This window comes from Bufo bufo, chromosome 2 (genome assembly GCF_905171765.1).
Source record: "Bufo bufo chromosome 2, aBufBuf1.1, whole genome shotgun sequence".
NCBI lineage: Eukaryota > Metazoa > Chordata > Amphibia > Anura > Bufonidae > Bufo > Bufo bufo.
Genome location: NC_053390.1, coordinates 508,389,797 through 508,408,255, shown reverse-complemented (window position 1 = coordinate 508,408,255; position 18,459 = coordinate 508,389,797). Strand labels below are relative to the sequence as shown.

Here is an 18,459-nt window from a genome sequence, read left to right as displayed (position 1 = left end):
TACTGAAGGATGCTCGGCTGCCGACTTCCTCGCTGCGCCTGCGCTGAATATGTCACAGACAGCCGACATCGCAGAGAAGAGGGAGGAGCGAGCTGTGACGTCGCTGGGTCCTCCTATGTGGTAAGTATTTGCCTGATTGGCCAGCGCTTTATTTCCACTGATACCCCCAATGATCAAGGGAGCATTAGAAGAATAAATATTTTATACAAAAACGTTCTACCAATAATAATTATATATACGTTCTACCAACAAATCAAATTAATTTGGCAACAGATTATATATATATATATATATATATATATAGAGAGATCTGATGCCAAATTAATTTGATTCGTTGAAAGAAGTGGGCAAACGGAGCCTCTAGGAGCAGGTGCAACCCCCACCGCACCACCTGCTCCTAGAGGCTAATTGGCTTATAATAAAAGTTAAAATTGTACAGTAACAGGGGCATCCATAAGAATAAGAATAGGCTAGTTAGGGTCTGCTGAGATTAGCAGATCGCTAACGTCAGCCAGTTTAATCGGGTTAATTCTGGTGACATAATCCCTTTAAGATGTCTGCTGCATGCTGTTTGTAAATAGTTAGAAAGTAAAGGTCCCTTTACACGGGACGATACAGCAGACTATTCTCGGATAGGAAGCATTCCTTCCTAACAATCACCTGATTAGCAGAGGAGACAGCTGCATTTACATGTAGCGATCTTCTCCACAGTATGGTAAGGAGTGATCGTTAATGCCATCAGACTCGCTGTTTGCTGGCAGCAGATGCTGCCGGCGAACGATGATTTTTATGTCCGACAAATGGCCGATTATCCGATGAAAGAGCGTTTCACTCGTTCATCTGGTAATCGGCGGTACCTATACACACCGCCAGATAATCGCTATTAAGCGTTCCTATGTGTCATCGGAAAATGACCTATTGTTTAAATCAAGTTTTTCTGTTAAATTTATATTTTTTTTTTAGCATTTTTGTTGATTTTTATTTTAAATTTTTTTTAATATTTTTTTTTTTTCCATGTCCCTCTCAATATTTAAAAAATAAATAAATATCCGCTAGACCTAAAATATATCAAGCCTTCCTGTTTGAGAGCAGCCACAAGGGTCATAGACACAATGGACAAAAGCTGTGATATCACTATTGTGAATGGTGCATCCTGTGTTAGTCTACTTTCACACTGGCGTTTTGGCTTTCCGTTTGTGAGATCCGTTCAGGGCTCTCACAAGTGGTCCAAAACAGATCAGTGTGCATTCTGAATGGTAAAGGATCTGCTCAGAATGCATCAGTTCTGCCTCCATTCCGCTTTGGAGACGGACACCAAAAAGCTGCTTGCAGCGTCTTAGTGTCTGTCTGACGAAACTGAGTCAATAGGGACGGATCCGTTTTCGCTGACACAATCTGGCACAATAGAAAACGGATCCGTCCTCCGTTGACTTTCAGATAATACAAACGGATCCGTTCTGAACGAATCCGCAGAAAAGGCGAGTGTGAAAGTAGCCTTACCTATACAAAGGTGATATCTGTCATTTTAATCCTGCCTGTAATGATCATGCAGTGGCTACTGAAAAGTGACCTGAACAGAAACATATTAGGCCTAGTGGTCAGTAAAAAAAAAAACTGCACAAATTTAGTTATTTTTATATATATATATATATATATATATATATATATATATATATATATATATATATATATATAGTGACATGGAATATTAAAACTAAATTCGCCACAAATTCTAAAAAACAAAAATGTTTAACATACAATGTGATTTAACCAATAGGTCATTTTCTGATGACACAATCCCTTGTATTAGCATCTTTAACATTTATACCATGTGGGATTGAGGTGGATCCAGCCACTAGGACCTGCGACTATCTCTAGAACATTGGCCCCCAAATAATTTCAGAGCCATTGGCCATGTCTGTGTGAGTGGAGAGGCCTACTAGGATTATTGAGACAGTCGAGCTTGCTGCACTATGCCATTTCCATAACTCCTAGAAGTGAAAAGCATAGCACAGTGACTTTGTTTCCTTAAATTGAGACACATGGAAACAGTGTAGTTCATTGTGCTATCCTGTCTGTATAACTTCCAGTAAAGGGGTTGTCTCACTTCAGCAAATGGCATTTATCATGTAAAGAAAGTTACTACAAGGCACTGACTAATGTATTGTGGTTGTCCATATTGTTTCCTTTGCTGGCTGTATTCATTTTTCCATCACAATATACACTGCTCGTTTTCCATGGTTACGGCCACCCTGTAATACATCAGTTTTGGTCGTGCTTGCACAATATAGGAAAATGCACCAGCCTTTGTGCACTTCCACTGTCCCGGCCACCAGAGAGGCCAGTGCTTTTATCTAATAGTGTGCAGGCATGTCCACCACTGCTTGATTACAGGGTGGTCTTAAACACTGAAACGAGTAGTGTATAATGTGATGGAAAACTGAATCCAGCCAGCCTTGGAAGCAATATGGACAATAACAATATATTAGTAAGTGGCTTGTATTAACTTTCTCTACATGATGAATGCCACTTACTGAAGTGAGACAACCCCTTTAATTTCTATGAGCGTTATGCATTTGACCTAGTTTGAGCACCAGCAGGCTGGTAGTAGGGCATGGAGCACTGCTACTTCTATGCTCCTAGCTAATGGCCCTGTCTTCTTGTGGCTGCGCTGTGGCTCACAAATAATCGCTGGTGGTCGAGTGTTAATATGTTATATGGAGTCATTCATGTCGGTGTGTTTTAGCTCTAATGGAATGCATGATTTTGTTAATGTTCTGTTGCGAGCCTACAATCATTGGCAGCGGAGCCTCTGGAGACAGGAGAGAGTGCTGTGCAGGGAGCAAAGAATACTATTAGCCCTATCAATCAAAGGGAGGGGGAGTGTACAGAGCACAGGGGTGTAGCTGTGCTCCAAGCGCTAATACCAGCCCTCTGGTGCTCAAATGAGGTCATTTGCATAAATATAAAAACTAATGTATTGCTGCAGCAGTTGATCGTATAGCCCTTAAGGTAAAGATCTGCACCTGTTCTGTGTTTAGACCTGAACCTGGTTTTGGCTCAGAATCGCTGATGAAAATCACTGACCGAACACTGACTGTGTTCCGTTTTTTGCGTTCCGTATACGGAACCATTAATTTCAATGGATCTGCAAAAAAAAAGGAAGGTACTCCGTATGCCTTCCGTTTCCGTTCCGTTCAAAGATAGAACATGTCCTATTATTGTCCGCATACCAGACAAGGATAGTACTGTTCTATCAGGGGCCAGCTGTTCATTACGCAAAAGGAATGGACACAGACGTCATTTGTATTTTTGGCGGATCAGTTTTTTGCAGACCGCAAAATACTGAAAAAGCCGTACGGTCGTGTGCAAGAGGCCTAAGACAGATATCAATTTAATCAGCGTGATCAACCCTACCAGGCAAAATGCCTGTTTAATAGGGTTGATCATGCTGACCGAGGCTCTTTAAATATTTCACATGAAGAAGTAAGGCTAGGTCTACACGACATGTGTCATGCGACACATAGGGCACAACTACACTGCAACATGTGTCGTGCAACATTTTTTATAATGGTAGTCTATGGTGTGGCACTGCGACACGACAGTCGCAGAAAAATCCATCTGTCGTGTCGCAGCATGTCTCATGTTGCAGTGCGACACCATAGACTACCATTATAAAAATTGTCGTGCGACAAATGTCATCGTGTAGACCTAGCCTAGCTGTATACTTGCATGCTTCAGGCATGTGGTGTGTGAATAAACTCTTAATGGTATGGCAGAGAGCTGCACCAACTGCATGAGAGGGCAGAGTGGTAAAATCAGTAACAAATATGCGTTTTGGATCTTTACCACACCATGGGAAATATACCTTTAAATAGTCACTGTTCCTTCATACAACTTATGTTCATCTGATAACCAATCTCTTAAATAGCAAAAATGTAAATCACTTTATTTAACAAAAATACTGTTGTACTCGTCTAAAAATGCTATAAACTTGTGGCCACTAGGGGTCTCCCTTCCGGCTCAGTTGCTCTGCACTGCTGGTTGTTATATGAAGTATGTCTCTAGCAGCAGAGACACTGGCCTGATTTATCATGCCTTCACTCCACAATTTTGGCTTCAAAAAGTTTGCGACTTTGCACTTTTACACCACTCACTCCAGTTTTAAAATATTGGTGAAAAAGTATGCGTGGTTACACTGGTTAGCCATGTTCATGACTTTCACTCCAGATTTATCATTGAGACCTTTTTTAAGTCGCAATCTCACTCCAGAAGGAGGGTGGAGTAGGAAAACTGGAGTAGCTTTTCTAGATAAGTGTTAGGCCTCATGCACACGGCCGTTGTTTTGGTCCGCACTTCAATGGGGCCGCAAAAGATGCAGACAGCACTCAGTGTGCTGTCCGCATCCGTTGCTCTGTTCCGTGGCCCCGCAAAAAAAAATATAGCGTGTCCTATTCTTGTCCGCGCTTTGTGGACAAGAATAGGCAGTTATATGTAAAGGCTGTCCGTGCCGTTCCGCAAATTGCAGAACACGGACGCCATCCGTGTTTTGCGGATCCGTGATTTGCGGACCGCAAAACACACCACGGTCGTGTGCATGTGGCCTTAGGGTTAAGAATAAAACGACATGAAACATTTGATAAATGTGACATAAAGTACAACTCGGGCTCGAGCAAATCTGACTCCCCTGATGATAAATTCCCCCCCACCGAGATGGGGAAGTACCAGCGCATTACACAGAGCTCGTAGACCATGTCCTGACTGCTCCAGCAGGAATGAAGGCGATGATGATGAGGAGTCTGAGACGCAGGTGATCTCACATACTGAGAACATAGACTAGAGTGTAAATATCTCCTCATCACCTCCTTCATTCATGCGCCTGACCTTCACACAGCCTCTGCAAAGTAAATGGACGTACTGTAATAAAGCAAAGCACGTACAACCATGACAAAGGGGCGGCTTTCTCCTCAGGGTATGAATGTGATTGGACAGTGGGCAGGAAGGGCACGTGTAGTGCTGGCAGACTTCAGACCTGCCCCATGATCTCCAGTATGCAGATTAATAATAAGCATAACAGTTCACGTCTCAATGGGATAAAGCTGACAACCTTAATGGGCGTAACCTGCAGGCAATAAAAAAAAAAACTCCCCTATCCACAGTCCTGCCGTTCCTGCACCCCTGTCCGTTTCTCCGCTGCTTTAAATTGCATAACCACTGAGGCCAATAATTGGTTGCAGAAGTCATGGGACCAAGTCACTTCTGGCAGTCGGGCAGGGAATGGTAGCACTGCAAACAGGTGAGGTTTGTTTTTGTTATGACAGTTAACCATGAAAACCCCCTGGGCCTGCAGCAGTCACGGGTGAGTCATTGTTCACATGACAGCTGCAGCCAATCACAGACCTCCGTGGTCTTGTGCATATGAATCTTACCTGACCGCTGAGGCCAGTGATTAGCAGCAGAGGTCATGTGAACGATGGACGTGATGTTATCATTGCAGGCTGGAGCAGCAGGATATTTTAATTTGCCATTTAAGGTTTTTTGTTTTGTGCTTATTTTTTTAAAAATCTGAAAACCCCTTTAAAACAAATAAGACCTTGCTCGCTCACAGCAAACAGACTGACCTACAGTAATTTCTTACTGCCTTTTAAAAACTAAAACTGGATTGCGGACAGTATATTCATGCAGAGGTTTTTTTGTTGTTTTTTTTTAGGTGGGGGGGGTGTTACTCCTTGTACACTTTTCTATATGTGCATCATGTCATTGAATTTTTAAAGACTTTTCATTATTTTATATCCATGTATACTGTATGTAAAACTAAATTCCATACCCCTTTGTTTTTAGGTGAACGACCTTATCAGTGTGTCATGTGTCCATATTCAAGCTCACAAAAAACTCATTTGACCAGACACATGCGGACTCACTCAGGTTGGTTACAGATATGCCTATTATTTGTGTATCTTTAACACATATCATAATGACCTGCCTTGCACAGAGCTCTCTCCTCGCTGCAGGACACGGACATGGGCTACTTTCACACTCGCGTTTTGTGTGGATCTGTCATGGACGGATCCGTTCAGATAGTACATCCGTCTGCATCCGTTCAGAACGGATCAGTTTGTATTATCTTTAACGTAGCCAAGATGGATCCGTCCCCATTGACTTACATTGTGTGCCAGGACGGATCCGTTTTGCTCAGTTTCATCAGACGGACACAAAAACGCTGCAAACAGTGGAATGGAGACTGAACTGATGCATTCTAAGTGGATCCCTTTCCATTCAGAATGCATTAGAATGCAAAGTGATCCGTTTTGGACCGCTTGTGAGAGCCCTGAACAGATCTCGCAAACGGACAGCCAAAACGCCAGTGTTAAAATAGCCTTACACAGACTTCTAGGCGTCCTAGTGAGACAGTCTCCAGCAGCGAGGAGAGAGCACTATTGTGAAGACTTCTTTCCTTGTTCTAGCGATCAGACCCTCACCAGTTAAAATTTTTGCCATGTCACTATAACATGTGAAGTTTTTCCAGCGTACAGTGACACTTTAAGGGCATTTTTGCACACTGGATTTTCCATGTGCATGTTGGCATGTATATTTGGAGTCTCATAGATCCTTAATGGGAACTCGTACTGCCATTAAGATGTTAGGGTCTGATCCACTGCATTCAAATCCACAGCAGAAATCCAAGGGTCAGCCTCTGATTTCTGCCTTGAGTCAGCGGCAAATACACACCGTGTGTATAAAAGTAAGTAAATTTTATATAGCAGGAAAATTGGAGATGACTTATTCAAGCAGGTCTGTACTAAACCACTGAGTGTTTTTCCTACCACACCTGTGAATACAGGAACTGGATACTTCATGCAGTAAAGTGAGTGAAAATGCTGTGTGCTCCCTTTACATTCATCTGTTAGCAGGGAGAAGTACAGGTCGTAACATTACTTACAGCCAGTAATAGTTTCATGCATGTTGCTTTTGTTGAGCAGATGACACATTGCATGGGTGTGCTGAAGGTGAGTATACAAAGGAAGGTGCATGTGAGGGTTACAAATTCAGTGAGACTCACAGCACATGTGGGGCATACAGTTGAGCTATACTTTTTCAGTTTCATTCTATTATGAATAACATTGTAGACTATGCTTTTTAATACTTTTAACACCAACTTGCCTAGTGCTGTACTATTACCGCAGCAAGTCAATGCTCAGCGCTGTGATGGCTCTGGAGCTCAGACTCATTGATATACTACATCTGACTACTGAATGCTGTGCAAATTCACAGTTGGGATTTGCTACAGAGCCGGAGACTTCTTCCTGTAGTCCTGGTCACTGCTGACGTTGTGATGAAACCACACGGGAGAGGGCATGCTAGGGAGTGAGTAACACTATCATCATAACCCCTTAACAGCCGCCGATACGCCTTTTCACGGCACAAGTCTCCCATGCAGCGGAGAGCGAGGGCTCAGCCTTTAGATGTCACAGTCAATAGTGACCCCTGCATCTAAGTATTTTAGAGGGAGGCAACTCCCTCTGACTCCTATCAGCAACCCACAAATGTAATTGTAGGGTGCCGAGGTCTTTCCATGGCAGACCTAATGAAGGCCCAGCCCTGCTTGCAGTATATATTTCTAGCAGGCTGTGCCTCTCTGGTGACTGTCGGCATAGCACTGACAGTATAATACATTTGTACTGCATTAGCAGTACAAATGTATTATAGAAGTGATTAAAAGATCGCCTATTAAAGTCCCCTTGTGGGATTAGTAAATGGGTAAAAAAAATATAATCTGTACATTGAACACCATAAAAAAAAAAACAGAATAGCTTTTTTTTTAATTTATTTATTTATTTCACAAAAGACTAAATAAAAAGTGATCAAAATGTGTTATATATCCCAAAATGAAGAGTAGAAGCCATACTGCAAAAATAAAGTCCTTTTAGAAAGAAAAATAAAAAAGCTATGGGCCTTGTGACACTATTTTTTTTATTTTATTTTTACCAAAAAGTGTTTTATTGTGCAAAAGTGGTAAAACATATAAAAAAATTTTTGGGGCATCACTGTAATCATACTGACCCAGAGAATAAAGTTGTATTATGCCAAAAAATGAATGCCACAACATTTTTTTATGTATTGCTGTTTTTTTCCTATCTTTAATACTCTGTGCCATAATAATACATCAAGGTGATGGCATGGCCTAGATGCTGGGTCTGCACCATCGCTTACGGGTGCCGATTGTACAGCAGGCACTAAGAACACTAATCTCTGGCAGTTTAACACCTCAGATGGTGCTGTAAATAGCAACAGCAGCATCTAAAAGGTTATACAGTTCAATAATGTTTTTAAAAGCAGACCTGCCACCTCACCTGTTTTAGCAGTTACTTGCATTTTCCATAAAATTACAATTCTGGAGCATCTCTTCTTATGACTCGGTTGTGCCATTCCTATTATTTAGTAACATAGTTTATAAGGCCAAAAAAAGACATTTGTCCGTCCAGTTCGGCCTGTTATCCTGCAACTTAATCCAGAGGAAGGCAAAAAACCCCTGTGAGGTAGAAGCCAATTTTCCCCACTTAACACCCATGCCATAATTCCAGATTTTACTCTTCAATACAAAAGCACAATTACTTCACTTACCAAACCACCTCAGAGGTATAAGGAACTAGGAGTCAAAGTTAAAGGGCATGCTTGGCCACTTCCATTTTACGGTGGCAGAATATGTTGAATATTGTGTTCTGCATCAAATTATACTGTACATGTAGGTTCCCTGATCCTGTATTTCTAGTGCAGCTTCAGTATACATGAAAAGAACATGTACATCTTATCAGGTTTAAAGGGGTTCTCTTAGTTATTTTTTGGTTCTTTCTATGTTCCTAACTAGGCAAATATAACAACTTTACAATTAACTCACTTTATCTGCAGTGCCTGGTTTATCAGATTTGACTGAGGGTCACATGACCTGTGATGTCAGCTTCTCTCCCTGCTCTGATAAAGTTCCTTGCACAATCCTGTAAAGGAGAAGTCACTGTGCTGGCCACGCCCCCCTTTACTGCCGGGCTGTCTGCTCTCTCCTAGGATTCTTAACCCCTTCAGCTGCACAGACTGGGTAGCTGCAGGCAGTGACAATTCTGGACACAGGAGCTGACAGACTAGAGAGAGCATTGCACAAGAAGGTAGGGGGGAGATCCTGTGTGTATTAGCAGTGTCATTATACAGGTGGGACTTGTAGTTCTACACATACAACATGCTGTTGATTCTCCCAGCACTCGGGGCAGCTCTTGTATCCACTCCCTTAGCAGTGTCATTATACAGCTGGGACTTGTAATCATACACCTACAACATGCTGCTGATTCTCCCAGCAGGCAGACATGTCACTCAGGGCAGCTCTTGTATCCACTCCCTTAGCAGTGTCATTATACAGCTGGGACTTGTAATCATACACCTACAACATGCTGCTGATTCTCCCAGCAGGCAGACATGTCACTCGGGGCAGCTCTTGTATCCACTCCCTTAGCAGTGTCATTATACAGCTGGGACTTGTAATCATACACCTACAACATGCTGCTGATTCTCCCAGCAGGCAGACATGTCACTCAGGGCAGCTCTTGTATCCACTCCCTTAGCAGTGTCATTATACAGCTGGGACTTGTAATCATACACATACAACATGCTGCTGATTCTCCCAGCAGGCAGACATGTCACTCAGGGCAGCTCTTGTATCCACTCCCTTAGCAGTGTCATTATACAGCTGGGACTTGTAATCATACACCTACAACATGCTGCTGATTCTCCCAGCAGGCAGACATGTCACTCAGGGCAGCTCTTGTATCCACTCCCTTAGCAGTGTCATTATACAGCCTGGACTTGTAGTCCTACACCTACAACATGCTGCTGATTCTCCCAGCAGGCAGACATGTCACTCAGGGCAGCTCTTGTATCCACTCCCTTAGCAGTGTCATTATACAGCTGGGACTTGTAATCATACACCTACAACATGCTGCTGATTCTCCCAGCAGGCAGACATGTCACTCAGGGCAGCTCTCGTAGCCACTCCCTTAGCAGTGTCATTATACAGCTGGGACTTGTAGTCCTACACATACAACATGCTGCTGATTCTCCCAGCAGGCAGACATGTCACTCAGGGCAGCTCTTGTATCCACTCCCTTAGCAGTGTCATTATACAGCTGGGACTTGTAATCATACACCTACAACATGCTGCTGATTCTCCCAGCAGGCAGACATGTCACTCAGGGCAGCTCTTGTAGCCACTCCCTTAGCAGAGCAGGGGGAGGGGCAGAGGTTGTTGTTGCATGTAAACAAGGGCCAGAAAAGAACCAGGGAAATGAGGAAATATATATATATATATATATATATATATATTTTTTTTTTGCAAAAAAAAATCTTTGCTTAGTTATATATTGCTGCTCATCAGATTTTCAGTGCTATATATTTTTTTTTCATAACTCGGACAACCCCTTTAAGAGCCTACATGTTTCGTGAGGTATGGTTCCCCTACTTGTTTCCTCCTTTAGGCTAGGGCTACATGGCGACACTGGTCATGTCCAGGATCACTGAATAGCAGTGATCCTATAGAAATGCATGGGATCGCCGCGACAGTTGCAAGAAATCCAGCCATGACTGATTTTTTTAATTTTTTTTTGCAACTACTACAGCGATCACATTCATTTCTATGGGATCACTACAACTCAGCAATCCTGACCACAGTCACTGTGGCTGCGTAGCTTTAGACTTCAGGTCGTTCAGATCAGAGCTGTGGAGTCTGAGTCGGAGGCAATTTTGGGTACATGGAGTCGGTGTCGTCAAAAATGAACCAAAAAGTTATAATTAATTACTTCTCTACTGTAAGAATAAAGGCCAATGCATGCAGTGCGTCATGTTCCCGCAAAACGAACACGTTAAGTGACAGTGAAGAGGCATGCTTTTCATATGCTTCACTATATGGCACGCAACGCACAGTTAAGGAGCTGCAATACTTATACTTTCCATTGTGTTCTGTTCCGCTGTTACAGGGAACGCAACGCCCATGGTTAACCTAGCCTCTCACTGATATGTTTTTTGCAGGACTAGACACTTGAACTATTGACTATCCATTCCCTTCACTTATACAACACTGAAGCTGTAAACCATTTGAAAAACTGCTGTCATTCAGCAAAGGCTATAAAAACTTGTAAACTCAGATTGTTAGCTTAAACTTTAAAGGGACACTGACAGGCCCAATAAGCATATTTAGGTATATATATGACAGTACAGGTCTTATAAAGTGTATTAAAATCATCTAAGTATCCCCCCTGTCCACCTTATAAATACAGTAAACTGAAGTTTTATAACCTGCTTGAATCGTCTTCAATCTGCCCAAGGGGCGGCGTTTCATCTCCACTTGCGCCCAACCAGCCGCCCCAACTGCCGTTTTGAAGCGCCGCCCAGCTCATCAATATTCACTTCGCTGGGCGGCTACTACTGTCCCTGACTTCACAAGATCCAGCAGCTTCCTAGCCAGTTGTTCTGTGGTAATGACATGTATGTTGCCTTTCTTTCCTTCAAGGAATGTATAAAATACATTTGCATATTAACTACAGAGGAGTCGAAGTACCAAAAACTGAGGAGTCGGAGCATTTATCTACTGACTCCACAGATGTGGTTCAGATACAGTGTACATTGCTGTGCTGAACATTGTACTTTTTACTGCTTACAAAATATGTATAATTATGATTACTGTGTCTTCAGACTGTCTTTTAATAGTAAATCTATTTCTTTTCTTAACAATGCCTTCATTGGAGCAGCTGGGTATGGATCTTTTTATTCCTGTGATATTTGCATGTTATTTTAGATAATCTACTTTGTTGTTATGCATTTTATTCATTGTTTTTGTTTTGTTTTTTACTTTAGGCTGTGGCTATATGTGTATAGAAAACTGCTTTATGTAGTGGCATCTCTGTGAACATTGGAATTTTTTAATATTCCCAGAGCAGAATGACTACTCGCTGATTTATTTTAATTTTTTTAAGTTGTCTCAGATTCAATTGTTGGAAGAAAGTAAAGAGTGGACACCTCGAACAAAATCAGGGTTGCTTTGTGGAAAAGCCTGCCACAGGCACCCATAGATTATAATCGGGAAACAGTTGTCCTGTCACCTGTATAGCCCTGGCCGTAAAGTAGAATGTGTAATATTTCATGTGTTTGTGTCATATTTTATTGATACCGTATTTTCTTTATCTTAATAAATAATTTCTGTTTATTTAGGTGAAAAGCCATTTAAATGTGAGCAATGCAGTTACGTTGCATCAAATCAACATGAAGTGACACGACATGCCAGACAAGTCCACAATGGACCAAAGCCTTTGACATGTCCACACTGCAACTACAAAACTGCCGACCGCAGCAACTTCAAGAAACATGTGGAGTTACATGTTAATCCAAGACAATTCCTGTGCCCTGTTTGTGATTATGCTGCATCAAAGAAGTGTAATTTGCAGTATCACATAAAGTCTAGACACTTCGGGTGTGCTGACATCACGATGGATGTGTCCAAAGTCAAACTGAGGACAAAAAAAGGAGATGCAGCAAGTTCAGACGTCAATTTAAATAAACAGGAAGAAAAGGAAAACTCTGATGATAAAAATGAGCTTCCAGAAAAGAAAACTGAAGTAGAACCTAAAGCAGATGAGGAAACATGTGTAAAGGTTAAGCAAGCTGCCAGTCCTCCTGTTGGTCAGATCACCACAAGAAGCCACAAGCCCACTTCTTCAAAAACAGAAGATACAACCCTTGTGAAAGGTAAATGTGCTAAAAGGAAGTTAAGTGTGATAGCTGAAAAGCCACTTAAGACAAAACAGACACAAAATACCAATGCAAAGAAGAGGAGGTTGTCAACGAAAAGTAAACATAACCATGAGGTTCCTAGAAAACCAATCCGGGCTGGTAAATCTGAGAAACGGAAAGTTGCTGTGAAGAAAACTAACCACAAGAAACTCATAAAAAATAAACACAAGAAGACTGCTTTATCACACAAATCTGTTATTTCAAAAACTAAAACTAGCAAGTCATCAACTGATAAGGATTCTGAGGCCATGACGTTAAAGGACCCTGTAGACCAGAACAATGAAGTACCACCAGCAGAAAATTGTCTTGAATCTGTTACAGAGCCTGCACAGGAAGATGTCCCAGATATCACACCAGTAATAGATGGCAGCAACCTGAATGAGGAAAGTAACACAGAAGAAAGCCCAGTTAGTCAGGTATCTGAACCCAGCATTCTCAGTTTGGCCACCATGAAAATAACACCGGAGTCCGATCAGTTTTCCTCGGAGAAGGACTCTAATGTAAATAAAGATAACGAGCTGAAGCCTGTAATCAGCACAGTTACTAATGAACCAGTTTTAGAGACTCAAAGCGCAACTGATATGCAGCCCTCAACCATAAGTTCTCCAGCAGAAAAATCTGAATCCATTCCTGAGGCAGCCTGTTGTCACGAAGAGAGTGTCTTGCATTGCACTGACTCTGCAAGTGAGGAATCTGAAAATGTAAATGATTTTGCCTCAAATAATAATAGTTCAGAACAGAGTGAAGAACTGGAGCAACCAAACCCAAGTGAAGCAGAACAATTACTCCCTACAATGATTCCAGAAACTGTAAATGATTGTGATCCAGAAACTGTAAACGATTGTGATCCTAACAAAACTGTAAACGATTGTGATCCTAACAAAACTGTAAACGATTGTGATCCTAACAAAACTGTAAACGATTGTGATCCTAACAAAACTGTAAACGATTGTGATCCTAACAAAACTGTAAACGATTGTGATCCTAACAAAACTGTACATGCATCATGTGAGGCTATGAGCCATGAACCTGTGGACATTGAGGAGGATGAAGGAATCCATAGCCATGAAGGCAGTGAAATCAGTGACAGTATTTCAGAAAGGAGTGATGACTCTGGTTTAAATGGTTTACAGTCTCCTCAAGAGACTCTAGAAACTCAGCCTCTTCTTGAAGTGCCTTCTGGGTCCACCAGCATCTCTAATGAAACTTTTGTATGCATTTTTTGTGATCGTGCCTTCAAGAAAGCCGAAGAATATACAAAGCATCTAAAACGCCATTTGGTCAATGTTTATTACCTTGAGAAGGCGGCACAAAATCGATTATAAGTTAAGAAAAAAAGAAGGACCCAATGGACACCTTGCAAAAACTGATATTTAATCTTTGAGTTCTTCCAAAATGTTACAGCGTTCTTCAGGATAGCTTGCAAATGACCTAGTATTCCCTTGTGGTGAAAGACATGTACCATTTAACACACATTTTTTTACAGTTTGGATTGTAATTTTTGGCAGTATTCTATGTACGCATCTAACAGTCCTGTTCAGAGTAAGGCCTGTTACCACAAACTGAGCTTTTTCTTGTATATAGCGAAAGTAATCATCATTTCAACCATGAAAACACTCAAACAATACAATAGAATCACTGATGGTATGAATTTCCACATCTAAATCGTGTGTTTGTAAGGCTGGAAAATATTGCTAGATTCATTTACTTCTTGATATGAAAAGACATAAAATATATATAAAGATAAGGTAAATATATATTTAGATCATGATATTCTTTCCGACAGCCTGTTCACATGTTCAGTGTGCTGGCTAAGTTCCCTTTGTGTTTTTTTTAAACCAGCGTTGATCGACAGTATAGAAAGTCGTTGGCACTTATTTACTTTCCCTTATATTATACAGTAATCGCAAGTTTTTCATAGATGCAGTTGTTTGTGCGCTGTTTTACCCTCTCTTACAAGTAACAGGCAGATACCAGTTTACACGAGGGGATGCACCAGTGACAAACATGATTGTTATGTCGGCATAAAAGACAAAATCAGCAACAAATGGGCAAATTATCATTTGTTTGATCACCACACATGTTAATACCAGGCAATGATTGTTCAGTTGGGTTTTGCCCTGTAGAAAAGGTCTTTAAAGGCTGCGAACACTTTTGGGGGAATTTTTTTTTAATGATTGCATTTTGTTCATTTTGGGCTAAAAAATATTTTTTCAGCTGGTCTTTATAAAAAAAATTGTCACAAGTTTTTGTCCTACAGGGTTAAGTTTCAGCCTATCTGCAGACTGTCAAATCTGTTTTACACTGAGTCCCGTCATGTTGCTGTTCTGACATCTCATGTGAAGTCCTTTTCTCTGAAATCTTGACAGCTCATAAACATTCATTATAGCTAAATTCTTATCAAACTGATAACAATATGTTATAAATAAGTGTTTATGAGCTGTCAGGAATTCAGAGATGAAAGCTTCACATGAGCTGTCAGAACAGCATCATGACAGGACAGTGTAAAACTAAAAGTGTCATGAGATAAGCTACAACTTAACCCTACAAAATAAACGCTGAAAATGTTTTTTAAAAAAAAATGAAAAAATAATTTTTAGCCCCAAATTTTCCCCTGGAAATGTTCATAGCCTTCAAGCTCAGAATGTTAATGTTGGTTACCATATGTCTTCACATGCATTGCTTGCGTTGCGTAGTCTAATAGGATATTTTATTATTAGCATGATCAGATGTGCTTCCTTAAGAATAACGATATTGCAGGGAAATCAATCCTCTCCATCTACAGATCAAGCAGCAGTTATAGCAGCCTTTATTCTGTGAATGAAGTGCTTACATTTTACACTGGACATTGAATTAATACAATAAACCACTTGTGCTACAAAAATCACAAACATAACTTACAAATACAGCAGTGCTGTATGGTTGATTTTCGATGAGCTATGTAAACTGTGGCGAGAAACTTTTGGTTGACTTTTCAATGGCTGTTGTGATATATTACACAAGTTTACAACTACTCCATCTGTATCCCCAACCCACAGGATACCAAACAAGCATCTAATCCATGGGGGTCTAGCTCCCACATAAATGGAATGGCGGGGTGAGCATGCACACAGCTGCTCCATTTACTCGCTGTAGGACAGCAGAAGATATTGGAGCACTTGGACCCCCACTGAGGGGTGGATAGGGGGATAAAGTGATTTCATGGCACAACCATTTTATTGATCATTTCCTAATTGAAAATACATAAAATGGGTAAATCTTTTACAGTAATCATTTTCCATAATTACGGCTAACTGTAATATTGCATTCCAACCAAGATCTAGCTGTAATATATTTGGATGCAAAGTTTCATCAGACAGGCTTTGTTCCTAAAAAAATAAATAAAAAAACTAGACCGGAGCATCAGTTAGAAACCATATGTGGCGTGTGTGTGAATAAAAGGTTTGTCCCTAGCTGACTAGAGCAGAATGTCAGCATCTGTTAGGATGGTACTGGGATGATTTACATAATGAGAGCATGCATTTTTCATGTTAACACACTCCTTTAAGATGTAAGGTGGACTGAGGCTTCTCGAGTCCGTAAACCTGACCCGATTGTTTTTTTGCACTTTGTATTACCTATGCATCTCAAGGCCCTTTTACACTTGCTAATGCCGTCAATTATCAGGATTGAACTGAATCTTCCCGATAATTACCAGATTGTGACCAGAGGTGATAATTGCATTCACATGCAGCAATCATCTACTGCGATCCCCATGCTGTTTGCCTGCCTGTGTGAACACAAAAGTACTGCTCGCGAAGTGCTGGTGGCAAACAATGATTTTGTGTGCCACATAAAAGATGTGATCACCTGATGAACGAGTGTTTGCTCGTTCACTTGGTGATCAGAGGCAAGTTCACATTGGGCAATTATCGGGAATGATCACTTGTAGGAATAATCATCTCCGACAATTGCCCCAATCCTGTAAAAGGACCTTCAGGGTAGGCAGGACGAGCGCCAATCGACGATGAGCGCATCAGTCAGCATTCGTTTGTATCTGCCTATTACACTGGCTGATGCAAATTATATGGGGAGGAATAATGGCTATCGTGATTGTTCCTCACCCATTCCGTCCTGATTACACAGGGCAATGTGCTGCCGATAATCGACCATCTTTTATGCTGCATAAACAATGCAATCTGCGGAAAAATTGTGCTGATTTGCAACAAAATTATACAGGCCATTTATTGGAAGCGGGCGTTCCTGTGAATACCTGTTCCTCATGATTGGCCTGAAAATCTTCCAGTGTATTAGGCCTGAAAGGGTTCTGCTTCTGTATGCACCCTGATTCCTCCTTTATCCCTAATGAAAGGTGCCTGGAAAGCTATATCAATGACACACACACAGTATGGTCTTCGAAACAGCTCTGATTTTATCTTTGGATTTGTTTGCATTGTACTAGTACCGACTATGGGGTTTAGCAGTCATATTTGTACAGCCTTGTTGCGGATGCATCTTGCATCCTGACACTGAAGTTAAAGCATGTGTCATAGTTAAATTTAGGAGTATTCATTATAATGCTTTAAGGGTATATAATGTTGCACATTACTGTTTAATTTTACCTATGCAGTTTGTACAGATTTTCTAGTCTTTGTATGTTTAGCTCACTGAGGCCAAAGTCCTTTTATTGTACTTTGTTCTGTCCTAATGCATATGTTTAAAATGTAGATGCGCATTTTCCAGTTTCACCACAGGGGGCACTGTAGAATATTTTTTATTTTTTTTGTAAATATTGGCAGGGTGGTCTGACTGCATGTGTATAACAAGTAATAGACCTATTTTAAATATGCACACAATTAATACAAAACGCAAGTAGTGAATCAACTGCTTTGCTCTGAAATGTCCATATCTACCGTTCACATAATAAAAACATACATATATTCTGTTTTCCCTGCTTACAGCAAAATTTTGCAGAAAAATAATAGTTTTAGGTGTCGCAGGAAAGATGCAGTCACAAGAGAAATTAGCATTTTGCTTGTCCGCTGATCAGTGGCACCTTTACACAAGCCAATTACAGTATCTGGAACACACTTTCATAAGTTTGTTCCCAATTAGTGGCCTGATCCTGGGCCAGTGTGAAAGGGCCCTTCGTCTATAATGTTTATTTACCCCCTCATCCTTTTAATAGCATATAGGGAGGAGATTTATCAAAGATTGGCGTCTTAGGGCTCTTTCACACCTGTGTTCTTTTCTTCTGGCATAGAGTTCCGTCGTCGGGGCTCTATGCCGGAAGAATCCTGATCAGTTTTATCCTAATGCATTCTGAATGGAGTGAAATCCGTTCAGGATGCATCAGGATGTCTTCAGTTCCGGAACAGAACGTTTTTTGGCCGGAGAAAATACCGCAGCATGCTGCGCTTTTTGCTCCGGCCAAAAATCCTGAAGACTTGCCGCAAGGCCGGATCCGGAATTAATGCCCCTTGAAAGGCATTGATCCGGATCCGGCCTTAAGCTAAACGTCATCCATGCGCATGAGGCGCTCTGACGTCATTCTGGAGCGCCCCGGGAGCCGCACGGACTGTAAGTATACCGCTCCCCGCTCCTACTATGGCAACCAGGACTTTAATAGCGTCCTGGGTGCCATAGTAACACTGA

At 41.3% G+C, this 18,459-nt stretch overlaps 1 protein-coding gene across 1 annotated transcript in view; it reads left to right on the top strand.

Annotated features, from left to right (window-relative positions):
- The window catches only part of REST (RE1 silencing transcription factor), a 41,854-nt gene extending 26,867 nt beyond the window's left edge, over nt 1-14,987 (top strand). Inside the window, exons 3-4 of the mRNA XM_040417864.1 lie at nt 5,842-5,925; nt 12,247-14,987. Coding sequence (XP_040273798.1) covers nt 5,842-5,925; nt 12,247-14,150 — 1,988 coding nt within the window. The 3' untranslated portion in view covers nt 14,151-14,987. The remainder of the gene's footprint in view (nt 1-5,841; nt 5,926-12,246) is intronic.
- The last annotated feature ends 3,472 nt before the right edge of the window (nt 14,988-18,459 follow it).